This window comes from Numenius arquata, chromosome 11 (assembly GCF_964106895.1).
Source record: "Numenius arquata chromosome 11, bNumArq3.hap1.1, whole genome shotgun sequence".
Taxonomy (NCBI): domain Eukaryota; kingdom Metazoa; phylum Chordata; class Aves; order Charadriiformes; family Scolopacidae; genus Numenius; species Numenius arquata.
In genome coordinates, this window is record NC_133586.1 from 39,431,665 (window position 1) to 39,456,978 (window position 25,314).

The 25,314-nt window shown below is 53.4% G+C and overlaps 1 protein-coding gene across 1 annotated transcript in view; it reads left to right on the forward strand.

The window, feature by feature from the left end:
* The window catches only part of FLT4 (fms related receptor tyrosine kinase 4), a 56,246-nt gene that overhangs the window by 7,135 nt on the left and 23,797 nt on the right, over positions 1-25,314 (forward strand). The window contains exons 2-3 of the mRNA XM_074155439.1: positions 15,062-15,158; positions 21,491-21,765. Of these exons, the coding sequence (XP_074011540.1) occupies positions 15,062-15,158; positions 21,491-21,765 (372 nt within the window). The remainder of the gene's footprint in view (positions 1-15,061; positions 15,159-21,490; positions 21,766-25,314) is intronic.

Consider the following 25,314-nt stretch of genomic DNA (forward strand, 5'->3'; position numbering starts at 1 on the left):
CAGAGGCAGGGAGATCGGAGTGCAGGGAATTGTTGTATTTGTGTTTATTGTGTTTATTTGTGTTTATATTGCTCTATCAGTGCCACAGGGGGATGCAGAGCTGGTGGACATGGGAAGGAAGCAGGAGCTCCTGGCCCAAACCTTAGTGCGCGTTTCGGATGACTGTGCTGGGGGTGGGGTACCCATCGGGGAGAACAGGGCTTTGCATCCTCGTGGCTATTCTGAGAGAGAAAAACCAGGAAAATTCACAGCGCAAGTTATTTGTTCAAAATTACGCGTGTTTCTTAACAGTGTCACTTCCTAGCGTGATGCATAGTCGCCGTTGGAGCGAGGTGAGTTAACTTCCTGCTGTACCTTCCTGGGCAGGACTCGTCTCACCCAGTCCCCTCACATAAAAGTCTAGTGAGTTGCCCAAGGCACTTGCTCTACACTCAGTGGGAGAAAGAGGGGAGAAAGGCTTTTTTTGGAGGTGCTCCATCCCATCCTCAAAGAGGTGTTGAAGGAGTTGCCTTTGGGAGGGCCCCCGAGCGATGGCTGAGAACTGCTCCCAGCCTGCACGGTGTCCGCAGGCACGGGTGTCCCCAGGACTGTCATTGCCCCTCTGCCGGCTTCCATTTTGCCCCACAGTCCTCCCTCTTCCTCGCTGGCCGCCCCAGCTCCCTGCGCCGTGGTGGCTTGTGGCTGCACGAGGGGACAGGCACGGTGCAGCAAAGGGTAAAACGGAAGAGCGGCATCAACCAAAACAACCGATGGCCCCAGTCTCGGGAGACGTGGCCAGGAGGAGGCCGGGAGGTAGTGGGATCATGCGGAGTGAGCAGTAGACAAAGGAAGGAAGTTTTTATTACTGGGCCAAATCCTGAAGTCCTTCAGTTGTATTTAGGCCAATGCCTCAATGACTTCAGTGGAGACTGGTTGGAGTAAAGGGAGAAGAAAGGTCTTCAGGATCTGGCGCCCGGGTAATTGTGTCACGTGGGAAGCTTATAAAGAATTTGCAAGCTCATGGTGGCTTTCCTGAGCGGCCAGCGCTAGCCAGCAAGCAGGGCCCATGGCAGCCGGGCCCCCTGCCTGGGTCACTGTCCCCTTCCTCTCTGGGGACGCAAAGCACCCATCCTGCAGCAGGTTCACCATTTCGGCCGCTGTCAGGGCTTAACAGGGCTTGGCAGACCCCACGGGGCCCAACCAAGTGCCCTGAGTTGGGTGGTGGCTCCACAGGTTGGTGAAAGGTCTGCCTGTGTGTTCAGGAGACCCACGGAGGGTTTTTGGGGTCCTCCACCAGCTTTCTGAGTTACGGAGGCACATGGGTTCTTCATGCGGCAGGGAGGTCTGTAAAAGGTTTACTGGTTTCATGTGTGCCCCCCAGAGAGCTACAGAAAAAGCACAGGGATGTGTAGCAGAGCCTGGAAGACCCTCCATTGGCTTCCCCGCAGGTGGAAGGTCCTGCGTTGGCTGGGGGAAGCATGTACGTGTCTGCACAGACACACACGCGTGTGCTGACAGTGAGGTTTGGCTCCAGGCTTGGTTCTCTGTCTGTGACTTGCTTTCCCCATTTCTGAAATACTGGCATCTGCTGAGATGGATCTTAGATATTGTGACCTAAAAAAATAAATACTGACAAAAGTGAGGGCCAAGTCAATAGTTTCCATGGACGACAGTAAATCTTGATATTTACTAAGGGAAGAAGGTTGGGCACGAATTGTGGCTTATACTCAGATTTGGAAACTGCCAGCTCACAGTGATGGCAGTAAGCAAAATCACATCCAGCAGAGGTGACGGCATCCAGTGCCCAGAGAAATCCATCACTCAGGCGCTGGGTTGCCCCAGCCTGAGCAGGGTCCCCACTGGGGCATAATTTGGTCTAAGTGGCCATCATCCCTTCATCATGCTGCAGTGCTCAGCCCTCGGGAAGCAAAGGGCAGAAGTTTAACGGCATATCCCTGAAGCGCGGGGGCCGGCTGCAATGCGGGATGCTCCCATGGGACATGCGTGTATTGACACCAAGAAACTCCCCGTGCTGCTGGGCAGTGATGCATCGTCCTTGTGCTGGAATGAAACACGGGGGAAGCAACCGCCTTGTCTGCAAACAGGGTTACCCAGCGATGCCTTCGTAAAGCAATTTAGCTAATGTAGCGTGCATCTGGGCCTGATGACTCCTCATTTGGTTTGTTGGTTGGTGCCAGGCTATCAGATTCAGCAGGTCCTGGGCTGCTGTCTGTAAGTGCTGGCTCTGGCAGTACCACCAGTGCTGGCATGGGATCGGGGCATTCCCTGTTCTTTATCTCCTCCCTGTGCCGTGACGTCCCGGTGCGCAAGTGAAGGGGAGCCACAGCGTACCCCATACCGCCACATTCTGGGAAGACAGGCTCAGATCCCAGTATGTTTCCCCTTGGGTGACAGTGTTGCGGTGGGACTTTCCCATTTGGTCAGGTAGATCCACCACATTTGTCTCCTAACGGAGACAACCAGAAGGCATGGACGGTAGCTTGATGTCCTCAGTTTGAACACGTGAGGATGGGTTTCGATATCCCCTGAACCTCCTGTGTTGTACGGGGCAGGAACCTTTCCAACAACATCGGTCACACCAGCCCAAGACGCCCACCACCATGGTGCCTGCATTGCCCAGTGTTGCCCCTCCACAACGCTTGGCGTTTCACAATATTTATGGCCGTTCCTCACCCTTGGCTGCTTAGACAAATAAAGCCTAATGCAGCCTGAGGCAGTTAATCCCTGGCTCTCCAGCCTCCCAGCAATAACAAGGCCTGGGTGGCATTTCAAAGAATGCGCCGGGGGAGAGGGGGGAAGCGCCGGGATCTCTCTTTTATATGGCGGTGGAAATACAAACCTGCCTTCATTGAAGGTAAGCGGTGTTGGCCGGGCTAAGCTCCTGCTCAGAGGTTATGGCGGTGATGGAAGGCAGGAGACTCCGCACAGCGTTGGCCCCACAGTAACCTTTGCCAAAAGAAAAACACTTCTTAATACAATAGTGGATTTAAAAAAAAAAAAAAAAAAAAAAAAAAGAAAGAAAAGAAAAGAAAAATAAACAGGGCCCCATGTGAACTTAGGAAACCTGTGCTGGCATGGAGAGATGCGTGTGGGGAAATGGCCTCAACAGCACCTTGAAGGGCTCTGACCCACGTTGCTGGGAATGGGAAAGGGCCTGTGTCTGTCCTTGGTCCCTTGGTCCAGTGTGGTGCCGAAAAGGCCTCGCTGCCAAATGGCTTCTCCTGCCTTTGCCGTCCAAGCCAATGTGTCTTCCCTTCGTTCCTGCCTTGGTTTTCCCGTGGGGGTGGGAAGGCCATCCCCAGCCTCACCCACGGCTCTGAGCACCATGTACCTTGCGGTGACCAAACAAGGGACAGCCAAGGAAGTGGTGTGTTGTCTTTTTAGCACAATTTCCCCGTTAGTACTTGTGCTCCTTTGGTGGAAGTCATTAGCATGTGTAAACGCTTCCTTCCCCTTGCGTCTGCTTGCGTGCTCTCCCCGCTGAGCTGCGTGGCAAGGGAAGCACCTTTGAACGGGAAAACAACAGTCAACTTCTGAGTATTAACAAGAGAGTAACTGGGTGTTTATGAAACTTGGTAACCCTCTTGTAAGCTATTTTTAAAAAGCAGCATAAGGTGTTTTAGCTGACTGGCCTTCAAATAGCACCAGAGTCCGATACTGCCATTTAGGCTGGGTGTTTCATCGTAGGAATTGTGCTATGATATACAAAGTGTGACATTTCCAACTCAGCCTTTCTTGGAAGGGAATTAAATGAGTTTCATAGCTGCGTGAGGGGTGTTATGTGGAGGTGGAGAGCGAAATCTGTGCAGATGTTAAACAGCCAGCTAATCTCAAGTGACGCGAATGCCCTGATGATACACTTTGGCTCTCAGAGATGATGATTATCATCTCCTGCTGCAGCGGGTCCTGGCTTGTGGTCACAGCTCTGTGCCAAGAGAAACCGAGAGCATGTGCGTTTGTAACTTGCCATCGATGCCCCGGGCAGCCCCATGGGGCCAGCTTTCCTCCCGGTGCCCCCAGTCTCTCCATCTTCAAGTCTCTTTGCCCAGGAGGGAGCAGATGGGATCACTGACCTGGGAGTGAGGAGCAACCCAGAAAAGCCCTGTGTGGAGGGAGAGCTTTGCTTCGCTCTCTAGAGCCCATCCCTCCTGGGGATCCTGCAGAGAGCAGAGTCAGATTTTTATTAACCACATCAGGGGAGGCTCTGGGTTTGGCCAGCTCCGGCTGCTTTCACGGATGGCAGAAAGCCAAGCTGTGCAGTGTTTTCCAGGAGGCTTGAAATTTCTTATCATCTCCTGCGTTGCCGTAGATGCGCTTACCCCAGGGAACTGCACCTCTTGTCCTGCTCGCGCGGGTGCCAGGAGGGCTCTTAGATCTGCCGCGAGCGCTCAGAGCTCCTCCAGCAGCCCTGTCTGCTTGCGCACGTCTGACCTCGTACCTGAGGTTTCCTTCCTCTGCCGCTACCTCTGATGACTAACTCTGCTTTGAAGAGCCTGTGCTTGTGATCTTCCTGCCTCCCCTGTGCCCACCCCGTCGGAGGCAGCAGAAGGGGCCGTGCAGATGTGCACGTGCGGGTGTGCATGCGAGAAGCTGCGCCGTGGAGGAGGGTCCGTGCTCTCCTGCTCCCCAGGCAGCAGCTCTTGCTCATGCCCATGATCACTCTTCCCTTTGCTTTTTTTTTTTTTTTTTTAGTTATTATTATTTTTAGGTTATATTTGATGCTTGAAGACCCTGCTTTGATGATCAGGAAGTTTAAATTCCTCCTGCACTGTGCTTCTGCTTCCTACTTTCTGGACCCATCCTCATTTAATGCAGCTTTTTTTCATGTCACGTTGGCTCTGGAATAAATTCATTTTATTTCTTCCCTGTTATCTTTCATTAGAAGGAATAAGGATTCCTCCTTCCTTGCTTGAGTATTTTTTTCCAAGCCAAAGCAGCCAAGTTCCTTCTGCCCTACCCTCTGTGGCTCAGGCAGGGATGGAGAGATACAAAGAGGCTGCTTGGGCTCGCAGGGAGCCTGGAGCAGATGGGGAATTGAATCCAGGTTTTCTGAGGCCAAGATAATCATCTAATTGCAAAACTGTTTTTTCCCCACTTACCCTGTTCATCAGCTTCTCTGGCACTCAGCAGCTAGGATCAACTTGAGGGTGGGCTGTGCTGCAGAGGAGAACAGGCACTGCCAGCTCCAGGACAGCCGTTTGGTTTGAGGGCTCTGAGTTGATTTCAATTCACAGCTAAGTAGCAAACATGTGGATGCAAACTCCAGGGACATGAAGATGGAGGAGCAGGTCTTTTCCGCTTGGCACGGTGGCCCCCAGTCCAGCTGCACGGCTTGCAGATCCCTAGCACGGCCAGCCTGGCCGCAGCAGCCTGGGCAGGGAGCAGGCAGGGTCCACAGGCTTTGCTTGCATGGGGGAAACCTGCCCTGAGTGGGACACAGGGATTTCTTCAGTGTCCTGCTCAGTCTGTCCATAAGCCAATGGTCTTGGGAAGAGCTAAACTTCAAAGGCCAACAATTAAGCCCACACACATCAAGGAAAAAGCAAACCTGCGATTTTCTTTTTCCTTTCCAAATGATGCTGCCCTTTTCTCTCTGTGCTCAGTGCCGACCCTTGGGCTCTGTCTGACTTCCCAGTCAGCTCCCTCTGCCTTCTCATCTCCCAGCGAGAGTTGGATGCCGAGGCCTCGCTTAGCTTGAACTCCATCTTCCTCCAACAGCACATCGCGGCTTGCTTTGATGAAAACTTCACTTGAGCCTGTGGGAACGGCTTATGATGGAGCTGTAGCTAATGATGTCCAAACTGAGGGTCTCCTCTCTGCTGCTTCTCAGGCTTTTCCCTTCTTCCGTGTCCATGCAGCAAAGCCCTGGTGTTGTGTGTGAAGCCCCTGCACAGACACTGGAGCTGATCCTGGCTCTGCCTGGGCTGTCACCAGCCTCAGCGTGGGCAGCTGGGGCTCCAAGAAAAGGGACAATGCCCTGGCGTGGGCAGGGGGACCCTGCACTGGTGCATCCACTCTTTTGGCAATGGGTGGTTTAGAGACTCCTAGACCTGAATGTCTCACCTGGATCACTGTGTGTGAGAGCTGGTGGTGACTTGTCCTCCGCGAGCTTATCCCTCTTTTTGGGAATCTCTCTGTGGGTATCCCACAGTGGCAAAATCCACAGTTTAGCTGAGTTGCATGAAAAGGTACTTTGTTGTTTGCCTCGTAGCTTCATCAGGTACAGCATGAGGAACAGTGAATAATAACTTCCTTCAGCCATTTATTTCTATCATTTCTTCTCAGTGGCTGAAGATGTCTCTTTAGTGTCCCATGGGTTTGTACCCGCTGCTGCCAGAGGTGCTTCAGCCTGATAAAGCCCCTGGGGGTTACACCTGGATAGACACGGGGTGGAATTAAACTCTAAATCCTGCGATGGTCAGGCAACTCCTGAGCAGTCCCAAATAGGTAAACAGGAGGTAGCAGCAGTAGAAGCTTTTCCCAAGCTTCTTGCCCAGAGATCCCAGACCCTCAGGGCCCATGGGGAGATGTCCCCGGCCCATTCCTGGCCATCCGTTTGTGCTGGCACTGCCTGTCTGCCAGGTACCAGATCAGGTACCAACGCTCACTTCACACGAGCTGTGGACCATTCGTCGGTGATTGCATTCCTTCAGGTCAGGGATGTAATGAATGGTGCTAATTTCTGTTACCGGTCCCCTAAAGCCATCCGATCCCTCTGCTCTTTCTACGCCACGTTAATCACGTCCTGCGGGGGCGGAGAATGTGAGCAGGGCCAGATTTTGAATGAGGTAAATTAAAACAGGAGAAGAAGCAACCTGACAGTCCTTAAGATGTGGGAGGATAATTTTAATTGAGTTTTGCAAGGGTTTAGCCATGCAGTTAATAGGGGCCACTGGAAGAGGGGTGGCTGTGTATGCTAAGCAGGGCGGCTCACCCTGGGCTCCTGCAGAGCCGCGGCCGTGGCAGTGGGAGCTGCCACAGCATTTTGGCAGGTCGGAGGATTTCTGCCCTTTGGGGAGTGAATCCTGTGGACAGAATAGGTCCCGTTCCTGTCTGAAAGCGCTGGGCTCCCCCACCCCTCCCTGCGCGTCCCACTGAGCTGGAGCTGCCCTCCGAAATGTCAGAGAGAGGAAGCAATCCTTGGCTTGTTAGTTTCTACAAGGAAATAAAACACACAGATGGCTCGAGCATCCTCTATCTCAAAGGCAGGAAAAGGATTCTCCGGGCAGGAGCAGGCAGCCAACAAACCCAGAGTGATTCAGGGAATGGGGGGGACCAAACAAAGCGGTGTCTGGCCAGGCCCTGGCCAGCAGCAGAAAGGGTGGGCCGACAGCCCGCTGAAGGGGAAACGAGCTCTCTGATGTGCGGGAGCATCCCTCGCCCGGGCGAGAGCAGCAAACAGCCGGCTCCCCCGGGGCCCGGGGAGGCTGCTGACAGCAGAGATCCTGGAGGAGGTCTGCAGGGTGGCCCCGGCTGACCCGCTGCCCCAGGCCGGACATGTGGCTACCTGACAGAGGCTAACTTTGGCTCAGGACGTAGCCTCTCGGGGAGGATGGAGTAGGGAGCGAGCGCGGGGGGGTGTAGGGAGAGGAAAGACGGCAGGAGACAGAAATGCAAACATGGCCTGACAGCGGTGGGGCAGGGGGAGGGGAGGAGGAAAAAGCAGGGTAAACCTGGCAGGATGGAGCAGGAAACCGGGCTGGAGCGAGGCAGGGCGATGGTGAGATAGTGCTTCCTGCGGAGGGAGAAAGGCAGACAGATAAACACTCCCAGACAGGCGCTTGTTGACCCCTCTTTGGGATGCTTTGGGATGACGTGGTGGCAGGTCCCAAGGGCATGGGTGGCTGTGCCCGTGCAGACCAGAGTCCCCAAAGCAGGTGGCAGCATGGTGGGGTGTTGGATGTAGCCGTGCCGTGCTGCCTCGGGGCAGCTGGCTTGTGAAATATCCTGATTTAAATCCCTGCTTGGAGGCACCAAAGGACCAGGACTGCAGGACACAAGGGTCACTTTGCTCCTCAGGACAGCCCAGCTCTCTTGAAAGTGGCTCCTGCTTTCGAGCTCCTCTGTTTCTGCCCCTTGATGAAGCTGCTGGCTGGAAAGCCCAAAAGCTGAAGGAGCCCAGAGGTCTCATGATTTTCTTTGCCTCGTTCCCCATCGGTGCGGGTGGTTGTAATATTTTTGTACCTTGCCAGAAAAGAACCAATTAATTAAAGTTTATGAGCACTGAGGTGCTAAATGGACCTGTTGGAGTGCACGCATTGAGGTCAGAGCAGCCTTTTGGAGGTTGCAGGGCTGTTTGGCTGGACCTGTGGGTGCTGGATGTGCGGCTGTGCTGCCGTGGAGAGCCAGGGGCTAGAGGAGCAGAGGAGAATACCCAGCCTCGTGGTGTGGCTGATCTGGCTGTGGCTTCTTCTGCTCATGTCAGGACGATGCTGCTGTTGCAGGATGCACTGCTCGTGTCTCTGCCCACCCCATCCCGCTCCCTGCTTGGCTGCCGGGCAGGGAATTGCTTTGGCTGGGGCCTCCTGTGGCCACAGGTGCTGAGCTGGAGGAGAGCCCTGATTTTTGCATCCCCCCCAAATGCCCTGTCCCTTTGGACACACCTCCTTCCTCCTCACCTGGCATCGCTGCAGACCCATGCTGCTTGGGGCATGTCTGAGGCTGGTGCCAAGAAAAAAGCACTTCCACCAGCCATAGTGGCCCCCTCCTTAGCCCTCACCTTGGACCCTGCTCGGGGGGCTCCTGACTCACCCACAGGTGTCTCGGGGCAAAGTTGATGTCTTGTTATACTTTTGGTGTTGGAGAGGAGGGATCAGACACCCAATAATGATGATCACCTCCGTGTCTGTGAGTATTGGCTGAGTTCCTATCATTATTAGTCCCCTGTGTCTCCTGAAAGAGGTTTCCTGCCCTGGTTGGAGCAAAGGAACATCTGACGCTTTGGGAACATCCTCACAAAATGGTGAGGGCACAGATCCACCACACTTCGATTTTATGACATCACAGGGCTTTGAGGTGCTGAAAATCTCCAGACCAGGTGGGGAGTGTTGTCTCATCGCTGGCGTTGCCCACTGTGGGAGGGGGAAACATGTTTCCTCAGACCCGAATAAGCTGTTGGTGTGTGGAGGTGCATGGCTGGGACAGCGATGCTGCTGTAGCACAACACAGGGTGCAGAGGGGCTGATCCGGTGCAGAGGAGCACAGCCCCTGTGTTTAACCCTTCTGGGACAGATCTGAAGTGATTTGTGGTTGTGGGCAACCACAAAGGAACCTCATAAAAGAAGGGACCTGCTTCCTTTGCCCTTTGCGCAAATGCATGGTTTTGGGGGATTTCAATCGTTATAATTTTTAATTTATTCATTGCTCTAGCCTGTTTCCATCTTGCCCACAGAGCCCTTTAGCCCACCACCTCCCCATTTTTCCCCCGGTGCGGGCTGCCAAGCAGAACCTGCTCCATTTTGGTGTGAATTCCTGCCGCGGTTTGCAGCTCGCCCTGCCCCACTGTCAGGCTGGAGAGAAAACACCTGATGCTTCATCCCCACGTCAGCTGGAGCCTGCCATTCATTTCTCAGCCTCGTGCGATATCTCACCTCTCTGCAAAACAAGCCTTCCTCCGTGCTGGCGAGCACTGGGAGGAGGAAGAGGAGGAGCTGACAGCCCTACGTCCAAATTCCCCCTGCTGCTTTGCCAGCTGCCTGCTCCTTGCGTGACATGACACTCACGACCCGCAGCTGGATGCTTGCCCCATGCGTGAGGAGTGTTCTCCGTGGGGGAACTTCAGCCCCATAGGTGGGAAGTTGGCCCAGTTCTGCCTCCGGCACGTGGATTTCCCATGTGTCTGCAGGCATCTACAGGAACCCCAGCGTCAGGCACCGGGGCAGCCAGTTATACCAGCATGGGGCAGGTGGGGAAGAGGTAACTGGAGCAGAGGGGGAAGATTGCACCTGCGACGCTGGGGTTAGTTCCTTCAGGGTGAAGGGAGATGGTGCACATGGAGTTTCGCCAGCAAATGCTGCTAATTTGGACAAGCCCAGCCTGGAAAGCGGGAGGAGAGGTCTGCAGAAAGGGCAGAGCAAGGTTTCTCATCCCTCTGCCCCAGAATCAGATATTTCCGCTCTTCTGCGTCAAAAATGGTCGTTCGGTCTTTGTTTGCCCAGTTGCCAGCGAGGTACTGGAATTTTATTGTTGGCTCTCCAGGACCAGGTCTTTGCTCTCACATAGTAACTACGGTGTGTGATTGCAGGTCTGAGTGCTCACCTTGCCCTGCCTGCAAGGGAAGACCCCTACCACCAGCTTTGCAGCCTGCAGGGGCAGCTCAAGGCAGACAAAGCTTCAGGCTGGGGGTAAAACCCAAAAGAAAGGGGGGACGTTATGCAAGATGAGCCACATTGGGCTCTCTGGTAGCACTGGGCTCTGAGCAATCCCAGGGCGTTCAGGGTGCTGTTGAGCCCTGACCAGGGACAGGCCAGAGGAGAGTCGGAAGAGGCTCATCCGTGGTGCTTTGAACTGGGTATGGGGTAAATTCAGGGGCTCCAACTGGGGATTCGGTTACCTGGTACAAACCTGCCAGAAATTCCTTTTGTAGAAAGTGTCCAAATCTCAGGTTCCTGCCTTGCTTTGTCAGGATGCTCGTGGACTGGGATTTTTTGCCTGAATACAGCAAAGTAAAGACGGGGCAGTAGCAGAGTCAGGGTAGCTTTGCTGGGGGAAGGACACTCTTTTTTTCCCTCTCAGCCTATCTTTTGCCCCAGTACGGCACTGGGGTGGGCAGGTTGGGTTGGGCTGGGTACGTGAGGTGCGGGGAGATGAGCAGGAGCACGCAGCCTCATCTTTGCTCTGTGCATGTTATTTTGTTATTTTATCACAAAACCCCGAAGCAGTAAGTTTGGTGGCAGGAGCGTGAGCTGTGCCGGTTAGCTGGGGACACACGGTAGCCGTGGCCAGAGCGATCCAGTCCAGCGCCGGGGAAGGAAGTCAGCAAGAAGGACAGAGTGTGAACAAAAATCCCTCTCCGGAAAGGTGCCCCGTTAATCAGTCAGCGGGGCCGACTCAGCAGAGAGGGAGGGAAGGGGAAGCGGAGAGGGGCTGAGGGGGTGTGCAGGGGCTCAGAGGGAGGATCCGGTGCAGGGCTTCCTGCGGGTGGAAGCAGACGGAGAGCGGGATCTGTGCCGTGCCATGCCATGCTGGCACCTCCACCCACACCTTTGCGCAGGTTTCCAAAGCCATCGCTCGCTGCGGCGGTGCTGGCTCTGGCACAGATGTTGCTCTGCAGTGATTTAACCATCTGCAGCCATTTCAAGGGAAACCCAAGCCCCTGGCAAGGCTTTCCCGCAATGTGCTCGAGGTCAGGCACAAGGCTGGAGCCCATGGGCTCCTTGGTCTCTGCGAGACACCCTGGGGTGGGTAGCACTTTCCAGGGCGAGCGTGGCTTCCCCACCAGGCAGGGAGAGCCCTGGGAGGCAGGACCCCAGTGGGCAGCCCCGCCGTGCTGAGAGCAGCAGTGATCTCGGGGTGCAGAAAGAGGTAGAGGGGGCCGGAGAAAATGAAGGAGCTGCCCTCGATAAGGAGAAGGCCCTCAGTGCAGCCTGGCCCCTTTCAGAGCCGCGCGCTGAGAGATCAAGGCTAGGAAAACTGCTGGGAAACACACTCCGCTGAAAATAGACAAGGTGTGAGTGGCTGTGGGATCCTGCTTCCTCTCCCCGCAACCCATCAATCCCCCTCTGTTTATTTTAATATCCCGCTGCCAACTTGCTTGGAAACCATCTTGAAAAAACAAAGCTCGCCGGGGCTGCCGCATGCCTTTTTAATTACATTAATGCTCTCCCCGTGCAAGGGCGCAATTTGGTGTGCACGAGAGAGCGGGGTCTGCTCGGAGGGCTGAGGAGATAAAGCATCGCCGGGGTTGGAGGTGGGGAAGGAGGGACTCGGAGGAGAGGAGATGCTCCATGCTCTGGAGACATCTCCCTCGCGCCCTGGGATTTGCCAGAGACACAAACCATCTGTATGTCAGTTAGCGGAGATTTAACGGCCAAACCCAGCACCGAGTTCAGTGCTGGGAAGAGTAAGACGCAGGAGGGACCCATAACAAGGCACATGCTCCCTCGGGGAGGGAAAGGAAAGGGGCAGCAATGGGGTGGATCTGGCTGGCCGGCCCACGGAGAGGGATGGAGAATTTTTCTGGGGAAAGCTGATGGCCTTGAAGATGCTTTTGCAGGCTGGGAATGGCTCTTTGACTGTCCTGAAAGCCACAAGAGGCTGTAGGCACCAGCACCCTGAGGTGCCAGCCCTGGAATGGGGCGTCAGGGTGAGCAGTGGGTCCCCAGCATGAGCCGGTGGCTGATGCGGGGAGTCCCCAAAGCTCCATCAGCCTGGGGCCATCAAGGAGGCTGGATGGCCACAAGGGCCAGCCCAGCGCTGGCTGCCAGCAGCGGGAATGTCCCCGGCCCCGCATGGTGGTGCTTTCGGAGGGAGCAGTGGTTCCTTTTCCTGTTGTACTCGCGGAGGGCCACGGACAGGATGCATCTGCAGGAATCCCACAGCCTCAACCTGCACAGATCGTACTTTTTCTTTCTTCCCCTCTACCCCCCAGCGTTGTTTGCTAACAGGTCACCAGGCGGCACGTGAAGGGAGGCAGGGGGTTATTTCTGTGACCGTCCTGTTCCTCCCAAGCCCAGCAGCAGGGCAGATGTGATGCACAGCATCGACTGAGAGCCTCCTGCCACCCTGGACCACTTTTTTTTTAGTGGTTCAAGCAAGGAGGATGGCTCCGGTGTGAGACACACTTCATCCCCCACAGCCCTGGGGATGTCTGTGCCAGGGGTTTTGGGGGTTAGCTTTCTGCTCGCTGCCCGGGGCACCAGCAGGATGAGAGGATCTGCTGGCCCCAGCCAGCCCCATGGCGAGCTGTGATCTTTCACATTTTGGGCTGAGCACTCTGGGGGTGGTGGGCACCCCCAGTCACTCGCCAGGGCAAAGGACTGGCAGGCTGTGGCCATCTGGAGAGCGGAGTTTGCACTGGGATAAGCATGTCTGGCGTTAATAGGAAATGCAGCTTAGCGGTCAGATTCCTCCCCCCACCCCCACCCCTCCCTTTTTTTAATAAACCCTGTTAGATTTTGAAGGGATTTTACCAAAAATGCGCTCATTTGTTTTCACAGCCCCAGGGCACATTTTTGTGTGTGACATCTGACGTCCCCTCCCTCAGGGAAGGGGAGGCTGGAGGCACAAGGCAGGGTGTCCTCCATGGGGGCCGAGCACCGCCTGGTCCCAGGGGCCGCGGTGACGCCGACCCGACCCGCGTGTTGAATGACGAACGATGGCTGCTGTTGTTGTTGTCGTTGTTTTCGTTGACTCCTCACCGGGGAGCGGGTGGGAGAGAGGTGTCTGTCAGCCGGGCTGTGGGGAGCGGGACCCCCACGGAGGTGGACCAGGGTGGCCCCTGGGCTGACGCTGCCTCATGAGGGCGAGAGAAGAGGAGGCGGGAGATGGCAGGGTGGGGGGGAAGATGGCCGGCGGCCCCGCTGTTGCCATGGGGGCAGCCGCGTGCAGGCGGGAAGGAAGTGGAGAACAATCGGGGAGAACAAGGCCGGCGGCCCTGGGCTGGCTGTGCTGGTGGTGCCGCTCGGCACGTCCCTCCACCGCCATGTCCCCCTCGGTGGCCCCTCATGATGGCAGTGGGCCCTGGGCATCCCGGCATCCCTGGGGTCCTGGCTCCTCATGCCACCCCTCCGAGGCTTTGTGTTGAAGGGGCTGGCGGGGTGGCCATTTGGTGTCTCCTGGGGCAGGTTTCCCCATAGAGAAACATTCATCGCAGGCCTCTACCACAGGGCTTCCGAGGCCCGCTGTCCTCAGGCCACGGTTATGGAGGAGAGGTGGCATATGGCGTGCCTGCTGCTTGTGAAACTCGTGGAAACACCACGTCCTCCAGACCTCTCCCTCTTTGCCAGATCCCTCTGGAGCTGATAAATGGGTTTGAGTGTTACGAGGGAAGGAGACATGCACAGAACGCAGCTGCAAAAACCTCACGTTTCTGTAGGAAATTGAGCTAGCAACATATTTTTGCATGCTTTTCTTCCTTAGCGTTTAGCATCTACCTGAGTCACAGCTTCACATTTCACAACTTTTTTTTACTTTTTTTTTTTTTTTTTTGTCTTCTATTTCTGGTTAGTTTACTTGCTTGTTTTTTGCAGTCACCAAGACTTTTCTTTTGAATTATCTCCCGTCTCCAGAAGCTGGAGTTTTTAAGATAAAGATCATGAAGTAATGACAGTCAGCAACACGGCGCTGATGAAAAACAACGGGTACCTCTGTGAGGGTAACCGGTACTTCGAGATGTTTTGTCCATGAGGAGCTCGCTTAGGGTGCGTGTCTGGCATGCCGGCGATGCAGACACACAAGAAGTGGGACTCTTCCAGACAAAAGCTGGAAGAATTGCATGATAATGTTTAACTGCCCGTCCTTGAGCCTGGATAATTTCACTCCTGGAATGCCTGCCCGGCTGTGGTGCTGGGAAGGGGCTGCGGTAATCCCCGAAGGTTTGGTCATGTTCAGGTGACTGCACGTACCCAAAGTGAGTGCCCAGCAGGAGAAGGGCATTCAGTGAACGCCTGCTGGCTCCTGAGAGCATCTCTGTACAAACACAAGTATTTTGCATTTGTGGTATCTGGGCGCCCCTGATTCGTCCCCCTGATTACAGAAAACTACATGCGTAAAGAAAATCCCACCAGACTCCCTCCAGTTACCAGATAAAATCGTTTCAGAGCAGTAGTCCAGGTGAGCTCAATCTCAGTCACCTGGTGTGGAATGGCCACACCTGGATTCCCTGATTTCTGGTCTTCCGTTCTTTTTCTGGCCCTCGTCTCTGCTAGTCTGTCTGTCTGAGTCTACGGGCTCTCTGGCCCTAGCCCTAGAGCTGTTGCTGAAGAGCAGACTCCTACGAGATGTTTCCTTCAGGAGGCTTTGCCTCCCTCCAGGCTCGTGATGCCGAGCCAGCTGCTACCCACAGCAGTGGGTCCAGACTGGCAGATGTCTCCATCGTCCCCTCTCTCCTTTCTCTCCACAGATCTGGTGAGCAGCTATTCTATGACCCCCCCTACTCTTAGCATCACCGAGGAGGAACACGTCATCGACGCCAAGGATACGCTGACCATCACCTGCAGGTAAGGCGCGTGGCTCTGCCTGGACGGCTCTTACATGGTAAGTGTTGGAGGACATGGCAGGGAGAGCCCACCAGGGAGATCTTGGCTGCAGTATACCTGCAAATTAGCACGGCTGACTAGAAGTCTGCCACATTCACCAAGTGTGAATTCATCTAATTAATTAATTGAAAAAGAAGCTGGAGACATCTCAGGGGAAATGGTGATAACCTCTGCTGTAGTCTTGCAGGCAGAAGGAAGATAGAGAAACATTTGTGTGATCCAATAGCTTCCTTGTAAGCTCTTCAGGGAAACTGCTTTTCTAATTCTCCTTGTCTTTCTCTGACGTTGCTTTTTCTCACCTCGTCAGGGGCTGTTAGGGTTGTAGGTCTGGTTTCTAAATCTGGCAGGTCATTTTGGGGAACGTTGAGAAATATCCATGGGAGAAGGCAAGGCTGCACTTGGTGGCTGCGAGAGGCTTCCAGCTTTTCAAGGAAGCTGGGATTTAATGTTCTGTCTTGTACACATGAGGGTGAAGAGAAGCCCCAGGCAGGCCGGGTGAATAACTCTGTGAGAGGAGCTGAAGAATCTCTGGTCATTTTGGAGACTGTGGCTCCGGGAAGGTGATGTGCCTGACCTGATTTGTCCCGTGCTGGGACACTTCAGTTCCCATGTTCTCAGCACTGGAACATGTTCATGAACTCAGTACACGTTCTCAGCACTACCCCCTATCTTGGAAAGAAAAAAACAACAACCAAGTGGGAGAATTGACCAAGGTCAATTTTCCTGACAAAGCTGGAGTTTCCCTTCAGCAGCTGAAAGCAGATCCATGCTTGGGATCTGAGTGTGAGGGCCCAACGGGGGTATAAATTCAGCGTGGGCCTCAGATGGGTGTTTCTCAATGTTATATATAACCATGGAGCAATTACTGCAAACACTTGGCTGGCATTGTGTTCGTGTCTTGTCACAAACATATTTAACTTTTCCTGGAACAGATGGCATTGCTTTTACTTTGTGAATCAGTTCATAGGCAGGGGAGAGGGACAGAGGAGAGGTTGGTTGATGGCCGTACTGAACTGATTTCACTCAGCCTGGGAAGCTAAGCGGTTGTGGGCTTGTTTGTGTGGTGACCTGAGGAGCCATGGTGTGTGCTAGGTTGTAGGGAATGTGTGAGTTGGAGGACTGTGGTCAGCCGTGTAGCTGCTGTGGGGGGGCATAGAGGAAGAGGGCGGAATCTTGGCGATTCCAGTGCTCTGCTGTGGTTCTCTCCACAGAGGGATGTGGGTTCCACACTCTGCTGTGTGTTCTCTCCACAGAGGGATGTGGGAACTGTCACTCACTGCTAAAACCTTGGAAGAGGGGAGATTCAGTGAGATTATTCCAAATTAGTTTATAAATCAGGCTGGACTCTTTCTCAGAAGTGGGCTGGGGAGGGACACGGAAAGTGTTTTTGGGACTGTGTGGCTTGCAGATTCAGCCAAGGCTAAAGGACATGCTGAAGTTAGAGGTGTGGTTAAAGAAAGTGTCTTCTGCAGTCAAGCATGAACATACCTGCTTAGCACCATGAAGCAGAAAGCCTCCTGGTCTGGGAAGGACAAGACTGCCCTTTCCTTGTGCATTTGTTATGTATCAACTAATATGAAAGAAAATCATACAAAGTGGAAAAAAAAAATGATCTTATTTCCAGTGTAGACTCTGCATGGCCTGCCCTTGCAGGGAGCATCGTACAAGCTACAGAGTCTCTCCAAGTGGCAGCCAAGCTCCCCGTTTCCTGCTGCAGTGCCAAGGTCTGTCTTTCAGGCTCACTAGGCGGCATCCCTGCAGCGTGCTAGCATGGACACAGCTGAGACAAGGAACATCCCTACCTCTGGCTCCCAGGTGCTGTGCAGGACTGAACTAGCCAGTTGGAGATCAGCAAGGCCACCTGCAAACAGTACTAAAACCCAGGTGCTCTCTGCCCATGTTGCTCCCTGGTTGCCCCCCGCCTCTGCATCCTGCTATCCCAGATGTGCTCCTCAGGGAGTGTGCACTGTCCTTCACACCATCCACAGGTAGATAAGTCTCAGCATCTCCTACATGGCTCAGAGGTTCCCCTTGTCCCTCTGAGCTCTCAAGCCTGTGTTTGTCTAATGTCTTGAGGAGAGAGTTTTGACTGTGGGACACTATTACTTCATTTGAATGAAAAGTAAATCTTTCCTGGTCCCTGGATCTCTAATTACACCCAGCTGCTTCTCCAATCTCTTCTCTGGACCATGGCCCACCCTAGGAAGACCTGGCTTGTGTTAATGGGAGCAGAAGGGAAAAACATGCAGACCACCAAGAGAACAAGCAAAGGAGAGGGTGTTGGGGCAGGGTAGGGCAGAAACAAATACGAAATCAAATCCAGAATCCAGGGATTCCCTGCTAAGCATCGTGTTTGGAGGTGGCTTCAGTTTGACCCTGGTCTTCCCTTGAGAACAATGTCCTCTGGCTGCTCTTCGAGCTGCCCTGGAGCCAGGAGTATGGGCCTGCTTGAAGCAGTGCTGCAGCAGAAAGCAGAGCTCAAAACCCACCGCATGAGGCTCCCTGGAGACCTTTCAAGCTTCACCCACCAAGCGTGAGAGTCCCGCAGCCGACTGTGCTCTCAGGCTCTCTTGCAGCAGCCTGGATCTCACACACCTGCAGCCCTTCTCCCACTCCACAGATCGCCTGGCCTCATCGGTGACCAGAGTCTGTACCAGGCCATGGGATAAGCGATGCCTCTGAAGCTGGGCATGTTTAACAGAGACGCCAAGATACAGCACACCCACAAGGAGCTACCAGATGTTGAGTTTCTGTTTTTGCAAATACTGTCACATATAGGCACGTTACCCCTGTCACCCAGTGCAATGCACCCTTGAGAGGTCCAGACAGAGCAAAGGACCAGTGTAGGAGCATTTCCCAAAATACAGATCGTGCCAGGGCTGGCTGAGAGCCCCAGTGATGTTTTGATCTAAGCATGTGGCAGAGCAGGACGAAGGGGCTGGTGCCCACATGGACAGTGCATCTTTTATGAGCTTCCATCCCGAGGAGGAAAAAGAATATTGTGAATCTCTGCATTCATGCCCTCGGCAGCCTGCGCTGGGGGAAAGCAGAGAGCTTGTGCTTTCCGGCTCATGAATATTGGAGCAGAGCCCACAGGAGCTGGCTGCACAACAGCAGAAACCTCTGGAGGGATCAACTTGGTCCTGGCTGTGCCAGCCCAGCCCCAGCCATCCCGTCCCATCCTGCAGGTGCTGAGCACTCAGGTGGAGAGGGAGCATCACCCAGTCATGCTATTTAGAAAAAGGAAGAAGAGCAAGGTTGTCCTTTGCTGCCCAGTGACTGGTTAATAGAGCTGACTCGCAGATGCTTGCGGATGCACAAGCCCTACTCTGGCAGAGAGGAAGTATTTGACCCCGGAGCCCTTTTGGCTCCTATGGAGGAAATGAGCACTGTGGCAGGGCTGAAGGAGCATGAGGATAAGGCAATACCCCACTGTGACTGCTCTGGAGCAGTGTCCGGGGATGCACAACACCTGCTGCTCTTTCCCACACGTGTGTGACTGCTGTGAACATCCTCTGTGATGCTGAGGAGGGACCTCTCTTACCCCAGCTAAGCCACAAAGCCACAGCCAGCTTTGCCCATCATACCACGCTTGGGAGCTTCAAAGAGGATTGAAGAAAAGTGGTGCCAATTGTAACGTTTCCCTTGAAGAGCATCTGTCCTGAAAAGATTTAGGAAAACAGCTGTGGAGAAGCCTACAGTGCATCTGTTTCCAGCTGGCATCAGCAGGCTCCATCGCCCAGAGGCACATTATCACAGAGCTGAAAGAAAACAACTTGGGAACAAATCATCGAAGGTGACAGATAAGAGGGAGGGAACCATCCAAAACTGCTGCCTGGACCTTTCCCCAAATGCAGAGGGTAGATTCAGAAATAAACCCAAGTGAGCCTGGCATGCCCCTTGTCCCTGCTGCCTTCTGGTCCTCTCAATACCCCAACGATGCTAACTTGGACTCGTGCTAATGCCTACACCTTCTCTGTCCCCACTGAATCTGGTTGAGCGGCGCACGATGCAAAGAATGCCTGAGTTTAGAGCTGCCCGCAGGCCGGTCGGCAGGTCTGTTTGTACTGGCCCATCCGTGTTTATATAAATACTTGTCACTCAGCTACTGCTAGCCTTGATGGTTAATAAAACAAGTGGATCTGATAATGCGTGAAAATCCCAGTAGGTAAACAAACAGAAAGCGGAAACGCTGGAGACTTGTACAATTGCCCTGCTCCATGTGGAGCGCCAAAAATGCCTGAGCAAAGGCAAAGAGCTTTGGGGCTCCTTTGCGCAGTCGGGGTCTGAAGCTCTCGAGTCTGGGTTGAGAGCGGGGCCAGCCTCACGGGCTGCGCCCAGTGCAGCAGAGCAATGGGCATGGCAGAGGCCACTGAGTGTTACCAGTTCGGTGATCAAATTAATTATTATTTTTCTCTGTGTATGCATGGGATGGGAAAAACCCAAAATTCCAGAGTCTTATTTTATTGAAGTGTTTCTGAGATCCTGATCCTTTGGAGAAGCCTACCATGATACATGGGCACAAGCCACTGGAGCTGGGCTTCTAGTCCTACCTCAGGGACCAATGGCATTTTTAGTGAATGCAGAAGTTTGAGCTGTGTCAGAGGGGCTGCGTGGCTGTCCCCAAGGGCACGTCGCTGCCTCCAGAGCCCTTGTGCCTGGTGACAAGGGGAGAGTGCAGCACACTGTCTCCGAACTCATCTGCAGCAAGCTGGGCAGCAGGAGCTGGAAGAGAGCACGTTCTGCAGGAAGATACATCAGCTGCTGAAGACAAACACAAAGGGGCAGGTCTTTCCCCCACACTTGGACAGAAATCCTGTCCTCATTGCGTCTGAGCCATTGTGCCCTCCGATGGCACCTTATCTCGCTTCCTCCTCGCTGTCCCTTGCTGTCTGGATCCAGCTATTGGTGACGGTCACGGTCTGGCTGCGCTTAAAAGCATCTGCCCACAGAGCTGCCCTGGCAGGACCCTGGCAGAGGAGCTGCTTGTGCCAACATGCCTATTCTCAACTTGCATAATAGATGAACCCAGTTTCCCCTAATAGAGCAAACGGTGCTGACAAAAGGCCATTTTTTACCCCACAGCTGTCTCTTGGCGATGTCTTCTTTTCTTCTTTTTTCCCATTTCTTTTTCTTTTTTTTTTTTTTTTTTTTTTGCACATTCTTAAGTGACTTTCAGCTACGCTGGCAAACTTTCAAGTGGGGACTAGGCCTTCCTCTGAAAGGGTCTCTGATTTCACAGAAGGAAACTTCCAGCGTGGAATAAAAGCTTGTTTTGTTTGTAGTAAACAAGCACAGTTATAGCAAGCTATGGTGGCGTGTGCGTACATGTGCATGTGCAAAGCCTCCCGCTCTGGAGATCCTCAGCTATATATAAATACACACGTGCACGCTCTGTCTGGGGGTTTCTTGCAGTTCCTGGACTTTTCCGTTTGCCTTTGGGCTGCTGGGGAACAGTCTCTGCGATCGTGCCCTCGTTAGGGGCATCTGTAGCGCAGTGTCTCTGCAGAGATGGGAAGGGGCAGCAGCCCTGGGACGGCCAGGGGAGCATACTGGGGGGTTGAAGGGGCTGCAGGGTGCTGTGCAGAGTAAGGGAACCCCCTCTCACAGCAGCGGGGAAGGAAATAGAGCTGGCAGCTGGACAGAAGGTGGTCAGCTGAGCCCCCCCCTTGTTTTCTTCTTGCTCTTTTATCCCTGACTCCCTCCTGCTTTTCTCTTTTTCATTTTCCTTCCAGTCTGCTCTCCTTCCTTCATCCTCCTTCCCACTCCATTCATCACACCACAAACCCCAGCCAGCAACTGCACTGAGCCAAGGGAACTCATCACATCTGTGTGTTTTCTTAATAGCTCTGGACCCTTTTAATAACGAGAGGGAATAGAGAATAAAGAATAAATGAAGCCTTTCCTTCAGGGCCCTATGTGGCTCCCTGTCCAATACCAGTAGGACAAAGTCATGAGGGGGGAGACCTGCTTGCGAGTGCGCTGATATCTTAGAGCCTAGCATGGCTGGAGAGGTGGCCTGGGGAAGGAAACGAGCCTGTTCTTGCCCAGCAATTAGTCAAGCTGTTTGCCATCTCCTCGAGCCTGTTTTTCTCCTTGGATGATGGCTGTTCTCTATGCCACAGCCTGAGAGCGGTGGCTGGCTGGGCCACGTGCAGATGTACACAGAGCCACACAGGGCAGTTGTCCTGGTTTGAGGTAAAACAGAACCAATTTTATTTTCAGTAAATTAAATCCCCATCGTGTTCACTCTGCTTAGCCCAAAGCTAACTCTCCTCTTTGCCCATGTCTAGAGGCCAGCACCCGTTGGAGTGGTCGTGGCCTGGAGGCAAGGTGGACCCTGCTGGGAAGGAGAAGGAGACTGAGTTGGTGGCCTCAACAGCCCCCAGCAGCGGCCGGGCAATCCGAGAAGAAGACTGCGAGGGGACCGGCACGAAGCCATACTGCAAAGTCCTGGTGCTGACGGAGACCCAGGCGAACGACACAGGTTACTACCGCTGCTATTACAAGTACATTGATGCCAAAATCGAGGGCACCACAGCAGTCAGCACCTACGTGTTTGTGAGAGGTAAGAGCTACCCAGTGATGTGCACCTTCAGGCTAGGGGAGCTGAGGGCAGACTGTGCACCAGCATAATATCAGAAAGATTAAAAAGCCCAATGTGCCCTCCCCGGCCTCCCAGGGAAGAGTGTGGCTGCTGCAGGTTCAGGGATGGGGACAAGTGCTGGCTCCCTGCGCTTCCAGGGAACCAATATCCGTCCACTTCTGGGGGATGGAGGCAGCGCCTGGGATTCAATTACGTCCCAGCCCGGGGGTATTGCTCCAGCCGGGCAGGAATGTAGGAATTTAAGGGGTGAGAGCCAGGCCTCAGAGACGCTCCACTGCTAAAAAAAGCACAAGAGTTAGCTTCTGGGCAGCTGGGGACTCTCCGAGATGCTAGTGGCTAGGGATGATAATGTTTTCAGTAAAGCTGAGACCGAGAAAGGGAGAGGAGGAGTGGTACAAACACGCCATGTGCAGCCTCCTCCTGTACCCAGGCTGGATGGCCCTGGAGCCGCTCCACCATGGCAGAACCAGATCCTTCTCTCCTTACTGTCTGTGCAGGGGCTGCCCACGCAGGCAGGGTTATAAGACTTATTTTGCAGGAGGAGGGCTGTCCACTAGGCTTGCAACTAGAACCTCAGCTCAGCAAGTAGCTGCGGGGCCAATACTCGGCTTCTCCATACCCCAGGGGCTCCTCCTCTGCTGTCTCCCCCACTGCTCGCAGCGCTCTCCAGCAAGATAAACGAGCACTGTCCCCTGGAAACAGTTGGCTGAGCTATTTCTCTTTCCACCCCCATTTATTAGTTGGTGCAGTTGTCATGAGCCAGGCAGGTCATGACATACAAAATGCATTTTTCAGAAGTCCCAGGGCAAAGCCAAATTTGCCTCTGCAGCTATGCGGAGAAAAATCCAGGGGCAAATCAGAAAAGCTGGGCAGCTGCTGGAGAGGAACTTGGGTCTGTTTGGGCAATTGCCTCATCTTCCCACGGGCTCTGCTGCCCATCCTAAGGGACAGTAGAGCTTCCCCCTATCCCTGGCGTCTTGGGCAGGGGTTGTTCAGACACTTCAGAATGTTGTGTTGGGATGGAGGCAGAGTGCTTCTTATACACACTGAAAATAAGTCCAACCTAACAGGCTTGTAAGGTTGTAAGAGCCTCATTTTCCATGTGATCCAGCAAATGCTACTTCCTTTGCCTCTTTGTCCACCTTGTCTCACCTCCAGCCTCATCTGCAGCTCGGTAATGGCTCTCCTAAACAGGAGAGCAGCAAATGTGCACGTGCGGTGTAGCTTAGGGGCAATAAATCCCACACTGTCAGGGCCCGTGGGACTCACAGTGCCTGTGGACAGCGTGTGTGCAACAGATCCAGCCAACACCTCGCAGCGTTGCTGTGCGCATGGCTACACAGCATAAGTTCATACTCGTTCCAATCAGGCTGTGCCCTGTTATGGCTATCAAACATCCAGGAAACCTCAGAATCCGCCTTTCCAGACAGGACAGGCTTTCAGGCAGGAGAAGGGACATGTCAGGAAAACCCAGGCACACAGTAACCGTAGCCATTGCAGAACATCCAGATAAAGCCCTAGCTGTTCCCGCTGAACTCGGCTGCAATGTGAAACTGTCCCTCGAGAGCTTGGAAGGGCTGATGTAAGTGTTGGGGATATTTGGAGACAGCATGATCAGACCACAGATTTATCCATCAACCTCATTTCTCATGTTTAGAGCTTGGTGGAATTGCCAGGAACAAAATATCTCTGCTTGGCTGGAAAAATGGGTTCTTCTGTATTTTACCTGCAGCTCAGTTCTCAAATGAACTCTCCACACATATGTCTCATTTCCCATGTGTCTGGTTAGGTGTGTATTTTATTACAGCTACAGATAGTACTGTAAACATACAGAATGCCTCATCAGGGTGGAATAGGATACGTACAGTCCCCATCTCATAAGGCTTAGCATATATTAATGAAGAAGATGCTAAATTATTCCCATCCGACCCATTAAGAGAGTCTTACAGAAAAATATGTGATGTGGTCAGAGAGGGGAGTTAGTGCATGAATCACAAGCTCATTGGCAGCAGGACCAGCCCAGTAAATCAGTTAGTTCTTGGCTGCCATTTAAGCTTGGAGGGGACCTCATAGTTTCTTACCTCTGGCAGTTATGTGCCTCCTCCCTCTCACGTGCCCACAGCTCAAGGAGGAGAATGAGGAACATGTTCACACTCAGAAACAGATCTTTGATTTTGGACGACGGCAATCCTGTGGCAGCACAAAACCCAGGAAATAAAGATAAGAATTCCCTGGGGAATCCATATTTTCATAAGCTGTAAAAAAGAAGCGCTTCACCCAGAGTAGGTCTTTGCAGCATGACTATCAGTGAAGCAACAGCTTTATAGATCAAAAATTAAAGAATTGCCTCATGCATTTAACAATGGGAGTACCGGGTTGGATTGAGTTGGACCCAGTGTGATTTGAACAGCAGGATCCCCAAATGGTGATCATTACCAAATTCATCTTTGACTTGTCATTTTAGATGGGCAACTGTAGCGGTTGGGTAGCAGAAGGAAAGAGTCTCAGGTTGGACAAATAGACATCCTCATGCTACAGTCCCTTTAACTCAATGGTTTAGCTGCAACACAGGTGAACAAATAGTAGCCTTCAAGGCCACTGGGATCATTTGCTCTGATTCCAGCATACCAGAATCCATAAGATCTCCCCTAGCAGGTCCCTGGGACAGCCCCACCATCTCCTTATGGAACTCCCTTCGCCCAGGGGATAGTTCCCATTGACAAAGCCGATCATGACCACATGCTGGATGGACGTTTCCAGAGACATGACTCTCACAGAGGAAAGACGTTGGCAGGAACAGGCGTGAGAGACAGTAGGGATGAGTCTGTATTCAGAGCATCCCATGAGGTGTGTGTCCCTGAGGAAACAGGCAGGCAGGAGCTGATATTTCAGAAGAGGTCATCCATCAGTGAGGCACTGCCAGAGGACACCAAGCAGCCTTGTAATTTGTTGTCTCTTCTTCCAATTTTTTTGAAGATTTTTTGCATCTTGGTCTCACCAGCTCTTTCCAGTGTATCTGAGAAAAAAACAGAAATGGGGTCCATGCTGCCCTATTAGTTTTCCATCTCTTTGAGATCGGGTTGGACTTTGTGGTCTGTGTCTGGATGGTGCCTGGCACAATGGGTCCTTTATATGCTGCCATCAACTCCCTTCCACCGTGGAACCCTGCTTGGGCTTGTCTCATTTGACACAGGCAACGTGGGACGGGACAGCCCCTTCTTCAGACACCTTGCTTGGTGCTGGCTCCACGTGGAGTTTGATGTAACGTCCCTGGCCTTACAAAGTTGTTTCACTGATTAATTTTGGGTGGTTTTGCTCTTCCTGTCAATATTTGTGCTTGCAGCAGTTGGAAGGCACTGGGGTGGCAGCCCTGGAAAAAGCTCAGCTCATCTGTTTATTTGCCAGCTGGGGTGGCTGCAGGATGACATCTGCATACCATTCTGCTGCGGATCACTTCCTCGCCCTGGAAGATCGCGCTGCTGCTGCTGTTGCACCAGGGCGGCACAGCCC